Raw genomic sequence first — 11,385 nt, forward strand, 5'->3', positions numbered from 1 at the left:
GGGGAGAAGCTACCTGCAGCCATAATACAGGACTCACCCCAGGAAGGGAGAAGAGTCAGATCAGAGATCCCTTCATATTCCCCACACCTTGGGGGTGGGAGACCCAAAGATGAAGTAACGCCCTGATTTAGGCATCTTCACCCCATTCCCCTTCTCACTGATTTGTAGGGCGGCTCTGTGAGGTTGGGATGTGTTTATGGGATCGATCACACAGACCTTTGTCTGTATTATCTTTCCAATCACAGCAGAGCTGATCAGAACCGGACCTGGCCCGGGCATTTCTAGCACGTGCCGGTCCCGGGAGAGATTGCTGACCCTACAGATGTAATCTCTGAGTAATATCAGCTGCTCATCCCCTTCACACCCAATAACAGCGCCCATATAAATCCGTCTGTCTCTCGCCTTGGATACCATGATGTATTTGGGATGACCTGTGTCCTCCCAGCCCAGAGTCTGTGGGTCTTTCTGTTTATTGGGGGACACAGAATAAAATAATCAATGATGTCCTTCTGTATAACGGGGTCAGTAAGGTCTCTGTGTGCAACCAGAGGGCAATGACCAGCCACTGTGCTACTGGAGGAAGAGAGGCACGAGGGGGGGGGGAGAGAGGAGGAAGAGAGACACGAGGGGGGGGAGGAGAGAGGAGGAAGAGAGACACGAGGGGGGAGGGGGAGGAAGAGAGGCACGAGGGGGAGGGGGAGGAGAGAGGAGGAAGAAAGGCACGAGGGGGGGTGGGGAGAGGAGGAAGAGAGACACGAGGAGGGGGGAGGAGAGGAGGAAGAGAGACACGAGAGGGGGGCAGGAGAGAGGAGGAAGAGAGGCACGAGGAGGGGGGAGGAGAGGAGGAAGAGAGACACGAGAGGGGGGGAGGAGAGAGGAGGAAGAGAGGCACGAGGGGGGGAGAGAGGAGGAAGAGAGGCACGAGGGGGGGGGGGGGAAGGAGAGAGGAGGAAGAGAGGCACGAGGGGGGGGAGACAGGAAGAGACACGAGGGGGGGGGAAGGAGAGAGGTGGAAGAGAGACACGAGGGGGGGAAGGAGAGGAGGAAGAGAGACACGAGGGGGGGGAGGAAGAGAAACACGAGGGGGGAGAGAGGAGGAAGAGGCACGAGGGGGGGAGGAGAGAGGAGGAAGAGAGGCACGAGGGGGTGGAGAGAGGAGGAAGAGACAAGGGGGGGAAGGAGAGAGGAAGAGACACGAGGGGGGGAGGAGGAAGAGACACGAGGGGGGGAGGAGGAAGAGACACGAGGGGGGGAGGAGGAAGAGACACGAGGGGGGGAGAGAGGAGGAAGAGACACGAGGGGGGGGGAGGAGGAAGAGAGACACGAGGGTGGGAGGAAGAGAGACACGAGGGGGGGAGAGGAGGAAGAGGCACGGGGAGAGAGGAGAGGAAGAGACACGGGGGGGGGGAAGGGAGACCCGGGGGGGAAGGGAGACACGGGGGGGGGGGGGAGGGAGACACGGGGGGAAGGGAGACACCGGGGGGGGGGAAGGGAGACACCGGGGGGGGGGAAGGGAGACACGGGGGGGGAGGGAGACACGGGGGGGAAGGGAGACCCGGGGGGGGGGGGGGGAAGGGAGACATGGGGGGGGAAGGGAGACACGGGGGGGGGACTCCCATCTTGCCCCCTCTGGTGACAGAAATGGAGAAGGGCCAGTCCTGGGTGTACAGCTTTAATTTATAGAGCAACTCCCGCTAAAGGAAAACAGGGCTACTAATGATCATAAATCCACCATGGTAACCTAACCCCTGTGGGTGTTACCTACTTGGAAACGGCGACGCGTGGCTTTGGGTGATTGCAGCACAATAAGGGAGCCCTTATAATTTGAGGGATCTGTTCAGCCCCAAGATGCAGAGGTGACAAGGTCTCAGCCCCCAGGAGAGACAGGATGCCCCCCCCCGCCCCAGCTCTTCCAGGGTTAAATCCGCTCCTTCTGAGCTGTGTGTCTGCGCAAGAGGACACATTGTGTGTGCGAGAGTAACACAGGTGTGTTTGTGTGCAAGAAGACACTGTGTGCGAGAGTAACACAAGGGGTGTGTGCAAGAGTGACACAGGTAGGCAGGGGTGTGTGCAAGAGTGACACAGGTAGGCAGGGGTGTGTGCAAGAGTGACACAGGTAGGCAGGGGTGTGTGCAAGAGTGACACAGGTAGGCAGGGGTGTGTGCAAGAAGACGCTGTGTGCGAGAGTAACACAAGGGGTGTGTGCAAGAGTGACACAGGTAGGCAGGGGTGTGTGCAAGAGTGACACAGGTAGGCAGGGGTGTGTGCAAGAGTGACACAGGTAGGCAGGGGTGTGTGCAAGAGTGACACAGGTAGGCAGGGGTGTGTGCAAGAGGACGCTGCTTTCCAGAGCTCACAAACAGCCCACACTATATCCTCATTAGCACTCGGCAAGAGGAGGGGGGAGAAGAAGAGAGGAGAGTACTATCCTTAAGGTGTGGGGGGGGGGGAGAAAAGGGAGAGGGAGCTATAATCCTAATGAAGGGGGGGGGGGGGAGACAGAGAAGAAAATCCATTTAGGAGAGTGATCATTATCCTAGGTGGTTGGGGAAGAGCAGAGAGAAGAGAGCCAGTAGTATCCTAAGGGGGTGAGCAAGTATTGGGAGGGGGGGGGGGGGGGGGGAAGAGGAGAGTATTATGCTAAGAGAGGAGGGGGGGGGGTTAGAAGGTAGACACACAAACTATGCAAACAGACACACAAACTGAAGCAACACCTGCACTGGAGTTCTTTATCTTTATATCCTCTTGATATGATTGCATTATACAGTATTATTTAGCACCCGACGGTGACAGACCCCCGTTATAATCCCAGGACCCCCCCCCCCCCTCCCTATTCCTGCCGCTCCCGTTACTCCATTTCATATTTACATTCAAGCAGTTACTGGAAGATTTAACTACCCTAATAGCAGCATTTTCTACAAAGAGCTCGCGTTATGGGCAGACTTTTTTTGCACACAGACGGAAAGTACAGCGAAATACACATTGTGCCATGTGAATCCCAGGGGAGGGGGGACCCCAGCATGTGAATCCCAGGGGAGGGGGGACCCCAGCATGTGAATCCCAGGGGAGGGGGGCCCAGCATGTGAATCCCCGGGTAGGGGGGGGGCCCAGCACGTGAATCCCAGGGTAGGGGGGGCCCCCAGCAATGAGGAACAGGGATGTTTTGCTCCCATTCCAGCAGTGAAGATGTTAAAGTTTTCAAATTAACAAAATACTGGATTAAAACAAACAAAAACCCAGGGACACCCAGATAGTGACAATACAAACAGAATCTGGGGATATTTTATTGTATAAATATAAACAAATAAATAGCCCATCCTGCAGCGAGACACCTAGCACCCCTTCCCCAGGGACAAACTGACACCTAGCACCCCTTCCCCAGGGACAAACGGACACCTAGCACCCCTTCCCCAGGGACAAACTGACACCTAGCACCCCTTCCCAGGGACAAACGGACACCTAGCACCCCTTCCCCTGCCCATCCTGCAGGGACGCCATACAGAACCCAACATCTCGTAAGTGCTTCGTTTCCATTGAGGGGGTGGGGGGGGATCTGACCGGCAGGACAGAGAGGTCACCTGGGAATGATTCAAGAGGAGTTAGGATTTATTACTCCAACTCCCAGCCTCTTAGGGAAGTGGGAACAAGACATCCGCCACTGACAGCACGCCACCGGTGGTAAAAGGGTTAAAAGGGAGTCACTCCTGAACTCAGTGAGTGAATCATGAACAGAGCACCCCAGGGGTTCCCAATGACGCCTTACACTGTACAACGGGCAGTTCATATAGGGTGTAGCTGTGTCACAGGATCCGTCACACGGTAATATACTCCTTGAAAGTGACAGTGAGACAGTTGGCTGTAACGTCCGTGATGACAATATTCCCAAAGAAGGGTTTGAACTCAGTCAGTGGCTGCTGTGTCACAGCCTCCACGTCAATGGTCTGCGAGGCCTCGGTCACCTGGACCTCATCTTTGTCCGTCTCCCGGTCACTGTCACACCTGGATTTCACACAGCGCAAATCTATGGGCTCGTCAAGGTCAGAGTCTAACAGAATGATGTCCGGGTCCTGTGAGGTCACAGTGACCGGCACCTGCCTGGCCTGGATATCCAGCCTGCCCGGGGCACTCACACTCCGGGAAGTGAGCATTTTCTTGCAGGACTCCCTGTCCCCGGTGGTGTCCGTCAGACACCGTTTCCTCGGATTGCCATACACGACGTCCTTGGGTGGTTGCTCCCGGAACAGCCGATGGTTGGCTTCAGTAGACCAAGGTATCAGGTCCTTCTTCGTTGTGAGCTGCAGGGGTTGATCATGGGGGTGGTCTGTGGTGGAATAAGTCCTCCGGAGCCCGGCGAGCGGCACAGTCGCCCTGTCTGCACCGCCCTGCCCTTTACCCTCATTGATCATTATCTTGGACTCTGCCCGTTTCTTCCAATGCTCCGGTTTCTCCTCCGTGGCTTTGCAAGTCCTGTCCCCAGCCGAGCCCCCCGGGGTCTCCGCTCTCCTCCCCTGCTCCCCCTTGTCACACTCCTCCTCTGAAGACTTGATTTTCACAGACTGCATGCCATTCTCCATGTATTTGCTCATCACAATCACAATCCTCCCGTTCTTGTTTTTGTTTTTGACTATCTTCATTTTACTCCCAATTCCATTGCCCGACACCTCCTTCGATGGGCTGGAGACTACATGGGGCAAGCCATTTTTTTCAAACCCATTGACAGCTGTGCCTGGAGACCCCATGTCTATGGACTGGCTGTGCGCCCATGAGTCCCTGTGCTTGCTACTGCGGTCTACGCAGATCTTGGGGTCCTTCCCTGGTGGGTACTGGTCATACATCTTTGGGTCAGGCTGATAATGATGATGCTTCTTGCTGTTCAGCTGGTAGTAATATTTCCTCTTGCTGCTGGAATGGTGTTTCACCGAGTGGTCCTTCCCATTGGGCTGGTACTGATGGTGCTTCTTGCTGTTCAGCTGGTACTGGTGAGGTTGGCTCTTTGCGATGGATCCCAGGTCCAGCTTGGTCCTGCTCTCCATGGAGGAATCTTGGAGGCCGCTCAGGACATTGGATCGACGGGCAAATGAGGGCAACTGAAACAATGAAAAAACAAAAGCTTAGCCGGGGCAACCCAAGTGAAAGCCGGCTTCTGGAAACACAACATGTTGACCTAGAGCTTCAGAAAGTATTCTTCTTCAAGCTCAAATAAACATTGTGAAACAAGTCAGCCGTCACACACAACTTCAAAGACTGAGCAGAGAGAGAGACGGGGGGGGGGGGGGGGGGGGGAACACACGTTACCCAAAGAGTTTTCTACCTTAAAAGCAAATAGTGTAACAAATCACAAGACACACAGTGGCAGGATGTGCGTGTTTGCATGATTGGAGAGGAACCTGTTTCAGGGAGAATGTTTGCTTTTCACTTCTGTTCCTCCCTTGTGTTTGAGTGCAGGGCACACTCCCCTTCTCGTGCTATTGGACGCTCTTTTAAATGCCATTTTAGGATTATACTTCTGTTTATTAAACTATGTATAATAATTTAGTGTGCGCCAAGGGAACTAACCAAGTAATCTGGGGACCCAAGGGTTTATTTTGAGAATTGGTCACATACTCATGGGTTGTACTGCTCTATCCTCTATCCACATCAGTACTGCTCATACTCCTCTATCCACATCAATACTGCTCATACTCCTCTATCCACATCAATACTGCTCATACTCCTCCATCCACATCAATACTGCTCATACTCCTCCATCCACATTAATACTGCTAGTACGGCTCCATCCACATCAATACTGCTAGTACGGCTCCATCCACATCAATACTGCTAGTACGGCTCCATCCACATCAATACTGCTAGTACGGCTCCATCCACATCAATACTGCTAGTACGGCTCCATCCACATCAATACTGCTAGTACGGCTCCATCCACATCAGTACGGCTCCATCCACATCAGTACTGCTCCATCCACATCAGTACTGCTCCATCCACATCAGTACTGCTCCATCCACATCAGTACTGCTCCATCCACATCAGTACTGCTCCATCCACATCAGTACTGCTCCATCCACATCAGTACTGCTCCATCCACATCAGTACTGCTCCATCCACATCAGTACTGCTCCATCCACATCAGTACTGCTCCATCCACATCAGTACTGCTCCATCCACATCAGTACTGCTCCATCCACATCAGTACTGCTCCATCCACATCAGTACTGCTCCATCCACATCAGTACTGCTCCATCCACATCAGTACTGCTCCATCCACATCAGTACTGCTCCATCCACATCAGTACTGCTCCATCCACATCAGTACTGCTCCATCCACATCAGTACTGCTCCATCCACATCAGTACTGCTCCATCCACATCAGTACTGCTCCATCCACATCAGTACTGCTCCATCCACATCAGTACTGCTCCATCCACATCAGTACGGCTCTATGCAGTGTGCGGGTGCAACATGTATTTGGCCTGTAGGATCCCAATATTTGTATTACAATCCATTCTGTGACTCACCGGGACCAGGTGGTGCTTGGGTTTAGGGCCACGTTTCCTGTAGCCCATAATCTGCTCCTGTCTTTCCCTGAGGGAGATAGAAATACCAGAACATGTTACTTGCAGGCTGGTAGGAACATATTCAACAGTAATAACCCCAAGATCCGCGGGGCAACACCTCGCACCGCCGCCACAGGTTAGAGGACATGCTTCAATCAGTAAATACACCATTATTGTGCATATATGGGATCAGGATTCATGTACCGCGGCCTCCAAACAGGTCTCATAGTGCCAGAGGCATTGCAAAGCCATACAACAACCTGCCAGATCCCTGAAACTGTGGGGAGGGTGGCAGGAAGGGAGGAAGAGAGGGTGGGAGGAAGAGAGGGTGGGAGGAAGAGAGGGTGGGAGGAAGAGAGGGTGGGAGGAAGAGAGGGTGGGAGGAAGAGAGGGTGGGAGGAAGAGAGGGTGGGAGGAAGAGAGGGTGGGAGGAAGAGAGGGTGGAGGAAGAGAGGGTGGGAGGAAGAGAGGGTGGGAGGAAGAGAGGGTGGGAGGAAGAGAGGGTGGGAGGAAGAGAGGGTGGGAGGAAGAGAGGGTGGCAGGAAGGAAGGGAGGAATGGAAGGAGGGAGGAAGGGAGGAATGGAAGGAGGGAGGAAGGGAGGGAGGGGTTGAAACAGGCATCTGTTGGCACAGGATCTTACCCAATATTTGACATGCCAGAGGGTAAGCATGCACTGCTGGACAGCACAGTGCATACAGCAGCTTTATTTGAGTACTGGGCCCAGATCTGCAGACTTGCATGCTAATGACCCCATTAGGATGCAGAGGGCGGTGTGCTCAGCCTTCAGGATGTAATTCCCAGCTTTAGCAAGGTTCCCGAGACTAGGGAAAGGGCCTGGTGCAGGCCGCTTACCGCATCCCAAAATTAGGCAATAGTGGGTTTCTGGAGTGGGGGAGGGCGAGGGGGCGCATCGGAACCTCGTGGAGCAATGAAAATCCCCTCAAAAACAACCGCTTAGCCAGTGGGACAAAGAATTTTATAGTATACAGGTTCTAAATGAGCATCTTTGTGGCAGCACGGGGGGTAAATTAAAAACTAGAATAGAGAAATACCTGGGAGGCAACTGGCATCGCCCACCCAGCCCTGGGTAAAAACCCTAAAAGCATCCATACCCCACCCAGCAAGAGCGAATACGATTGATGTGTGCACCATGAAGGCTCCTGGCGTGGGTATTGATTTCTAAATGAAGAGGCAGCATTTAGTAGAGGGGGCCCTGTAATGCGCATTGCTCTCACCTGTTCTGAAAGGCGATCAGGAGACGGGGGTCCAGAATATTCTCCTCCGGCTCCCAGGTGTTATATCTGGAAATGGACAGATCTGACATTACTACGTCTACGCATGTCACACACGCCCCACAAAATGAGCATACAGCTCCCCGCCTACAGCAGCCCCCCCCAATATACAACCCCCCCCCCCCCATCTCCTCAAAAACACGTTGCTGCTCATACAGAGATAAAATAGGAGTCATTCTGTACGGCGTCAAATCCTTCAACAACCAATGCTCTGGTTTGCATTTTTATCCCTACACCAGCTATATAGGATTATTAGACTTGTGTTACAGGGGGGAGGAGGGAGGAAAGGGAGGGAGGACAGGAAGGAAAGGGAGGGAGTAAGGAAGGAAAGGGAGAGAGTAAGGAAGGAAAGGGAGAGAGGAAGGAAGAAAGGAGGAAGGAAGGAAGAAAGGAGGAAGGAAGGAAGGAAGAAAGGAGGGAGGAAGGAAGAAAGGAAGGAGAGGGAGGAAGGAAGGAGGGAGGAAGGAAGAAAGGAAGGAGAGGAAGGAAGAAAGGAGAGGAAGGAAGGAAAGGGAGGGAGGAAGGAAGAAAGGAAAGAAGGAAGGAGGGAGGAAGGAGAGGGAGGAAGGAAGGAGAGGGAGGAAGGAAGGAGAGGGAGGAAGGAGAGGGAGGAAGGAAGGAAGGAGAGGGAGGAAGGAAGGAGAGGAGGAAGGAAGGAAGGAGAGGGAGGGAGGAAGGAGCGGGAGGGAGGAATGAAGGAAGGAGAGGGAGGAAGGAATGAAGGAAGGAGAGGAAGGAGGGAGGAAAAAAGGAAGGAAGGAGAGGGAGGAAGGAAGAAAGGAAGGAGAGGGAGGAAGGAGAGGGAGGAAGGAAGAAAGGAAGGAGAGGGAGGAAGGAAGAAAGGAGGAAGGAAGGAGAGAAAGGAAGGAATGAGAGAAAGGAAGGAATGAGAGGAAGGAAGGAATGAGAGGGAGGAAGGAATGGGAGGAAGGAAGGAATGGGAGGAAGGAAGGAGAGGGAGGAAGGAAAGGGAGGGAGGAAGGAAGAAAGGAGGAAGGAAGGAGAGAAAGGAAGGAATGAGAGGAAGGAAGGAATGAGAGGAAGGAAGGAATGAGAGGGAGGAAGGAATGAGAGGGAGGAAGGAATGGGAGGAAGGAAGGAATGGGAGGAAGGAAGGAAGGAGAGGGAGGAAGGAAAGAGAGGAAGGAGGGAGGAAGAAAGGAAGGAAGGAAAGGGAGGGAGGAAGGAAGAAAGGAGGAAGGAAGGAGAGGAGGAAGGAGAGGGAGGAAGGAAGAAAGGAAGGAGAGGGAGGAAGGAAGGAGGGGAGGAAGGAAGGAGGGGAGGAAGGAAGAGGGGGAGGAAGGAAGGAGGGGGAGGAAGGAGAGGGAGGAAGGAAGGAGGGGGAGGAAGGAGAGGGAGGAAGGAAGGAGAGGGAGGAAGGAAGGAGAGGGAGGAAGGAGAGGGAGGAAGGAAGAAAGGAAAGGGATGAAGGAAGAAAGGAAAGGGATGAAGGAAGAAAGGAAAGGGAGGGAGGAAGAAAGGAAGGAGAGGGAGGAAGGAAGAAAGGAAGGAGAGGAAGGAGCGGGAGGAGAAGGACGGAGAGGGAGGAGGAAGGAGAGGGAGGGAGGAGGGAAGGAGAGGGAGGAAGGAAGGAGGGAGGGAGGAAGGAGAGGGAGGAAGGAAGGAGGGAGGGAGGAAGGAGAGGGAGGAAGGGAGGAAGGAAGGAGAGGGAGAGAGAGAGAGGGAGGGGGAAGGAAGGAGAGGGAGGAAGGAAGGAAGGAAGGAGGGGAGGAAGGAGAGGGAGGGAGGAAGGAGAGGAGGGAGGAAGGAGAGGGAGGGAGGAAGGAGAGGGAGGGAGGAGAGGGAGGGAGGAATGAGAGGAAGGAAGGAGAGGGAGGAGGAGGAGGAAGGAAGGAGAGGGAGTAAGGAAGGAGAGGGAGGAAGAAAAGGGAGGGAGGAAGGAAGAAAGGAAAGGGAGGAAGGAAGAAAGGAAGGGAGGGAGGAAGAAAGGAAGGAGAGGGAGGAAGGAAGAAAGGAAGGAGAGGAAGGAGCGGAGGGAGGAAGGAATGAAGGAAGGAGAGGGAGAGAGAGAGGGAGGGAGGAGGAAGGAGAGGGAGGAAGGAGGGAGGGAGGAAGGAGAGGGAGGAAGGGAGGAAGTAGAGGGAGGAAGGAGGGAGGGAGGAAGGAGAGGGAGGAGGAGGGAGGAAGGAGGGAGGAAAGAGAGAGAGAAGGAGGAAGGAGGAGGGAGGAAGGAGAGGGAGGGAGGGAGGAGAGGGAGGGAGGAAGGAGAGGAGGAAAGAAGAAAGGAAGGAGGAGGAGGAAAGGAAGAGAGGAGGAAGAGGAAAGGGGGGGAGGAAGAGGAGGAAGGGAGGAGGAAAGGGGGGGGAGGGAGGAGGAAAGGGGGGTAGGAAGGAGGAAAGGGGGGAGGAGAGGAGGAAAGGGGAGAGGAGGGGAAGGAGGGAAGGAGGAGGAGGAAAGGGGGGGAGGAGGAGGAGGAAAGGGGGGAGGAGGAGGAGGAAAGGGGGGGAGGAGGAGGAGGAAAGGGGGGGAGGAGGAGGAGGAAAGGGGGGAGGAGGAGGAAAGGGGGGGAGGAGGAAGGGGGGGAGGAAGGGGGGGAGGAGGAAGGGGGGGGAGGAGAGGAAAGGGGGGGAGGAGGAGGAAGGGGGAGGAGGGAGGAGGAAAGGGGGAGGAGGAAGAGGAAAGGGGGTGGAGGAGGAGGAAGGGGGGAGGAGGAGGAGGAAAGGGGGGAGGAGGAAAGGGGGGGAGGTTGGTGAGGTTGGGGGAGGAGGTAAGGGGGTGAAGGAGGAGGAGGGAGGGAGGAGGAGGAGGAAAGGGGGGAGGAGGAGGAAAGGGGGGGGAGGAGGAGGAAAGGGGGGGAGGAGGAGGAAAGGGGGAGGAGGTGGGTAAGGGGGGAGGAGAGGAAAGGGGGAGGAGGAGGAAGGGGGGGAGTAGGAGGAAAGGGGAGGGAGTGGAAGGAGGGGAGGGAGGAGGAGGAAAGGGGGGGAGGAGGAGGAAAGGGGGGGGAGGAGGAGGAGGAAGGGAGGGGGAGGAGGAGGAAAGGGGGGAGGAGGAGGATGGAGAAAGGGGGGAGGAGGAGGAAAGGGGAGGGAGGAGGAGGAAAGGGGGGGGAGGGTGGAGGAAAGGGGGAGGAGGAGGAAGGGGAGAGGGAGAGGAAGGGGAGGAGGAGGAGGAAAGGGGGAGGGAAGAGGAGGAAAGGGGGGAGGGAGGAGAGGAGAAGGGGGGGAGGAGGAAAGGGGGGAGGAGGAGGAAAGGGGGGAGGAGGAATGGGGGGGAGGGAGGAAGGAGGGGGGGAGGGAGGAGAAAGGGGGGAGGGAGGGGAGGAAAGGGGGGGAGGGAGGGTGGAAGGGGGGGAGGGAGGGTGGAGGAAAGGGGGGAGAGAAGGGGGAGGGAGGAGGAAAGGGGGAGGGAGGAAAGGGGGGAGGGAGGAGAGGAGGAAGGGGGGAGGGGAGAAGGGGGAGGGAGGAGGAAAGGGGGGGAGGAGGAGGAAAGGGGGGGAGGGAGGAGGGAAAGGGGGGGGAGGGAGGAGGAAAGGGGGGGAGGGAGGAGGAAAGGGGGGGGAGGGAGGAGGAAAGGGG

At 55.6% G+C, this 11,385-nt stretch overlaps 1 protein-coding gene across 4 annotated transcripts; it reads right to left on the bottom strand.

Moving 5' to 3' along the window:
• Nucleotides 1–2,714: 2,714 nt before the first annotated feature.
• On the bottom strand, nucleotides 2,715–8,300 carry CBX4 (chromobox 4). Of its 4 annotated transcripts, none has more exons than XR_012797346.1 (4): nucleotides 7,793–7,917; nucleotides 6,517–6,583; nucleotides 3,460–5,087; nucleotides 2,715–3,428 (listed from the first exon to the last, which is right to left on the bottom strand). XR_012797346.1 is itself a non-coding variant. In XM_075583486.1 (4 exons), the coding sequence occupies exons 1-4, from the start codon at nucleotides 8,023–8,025 to the stop codon at nucleotides 3,813–3,815; spliced, it is 1,428 nt and encodes a 475-aa protein (XP_075439601.1). In that variant the 5' UTR covers nucleotides 8,026–8,300; the 3' UTR covers nucleotides 2,715–3,812. The 4 variants fall into 4 exon arrangements, 2 of the variants coding, with proteins under 2 accessions (XP_075439601.1, XP_075439600.1); XM_075583486.1 differs by adding an exon at nucleotides 8,006–8,300 and having other exon boundaries at nucleotides 2,715–5,087; nucleotides 7,793–7,858; XR_012797347.1 differs by having other exon boundaries at nucleotides 2,716–3,396.
• Between the last annotated feature and the right edge of the window lie 3,085 nt (nucleotides 8,301–11,385).

This window comes from Ascaphus truei, unplaced genomic scaffold (genome assembly GCF_040206685.1).
Source record: "Ascaphus truei isolate aAscTru1 unplaced genomic scaffold, aAscTru1.hap1 HAP1_SCAFFOLD_3265, whole genome shotgun sequence".
In the NCBI taxonomy this organism is placed as follows: domain Eukaryota; kingdom Metazoa; phylum Chordata; class Amphibia; order Anura; family Ascaphidae; genus Ascaphus; species Ascaphus truei.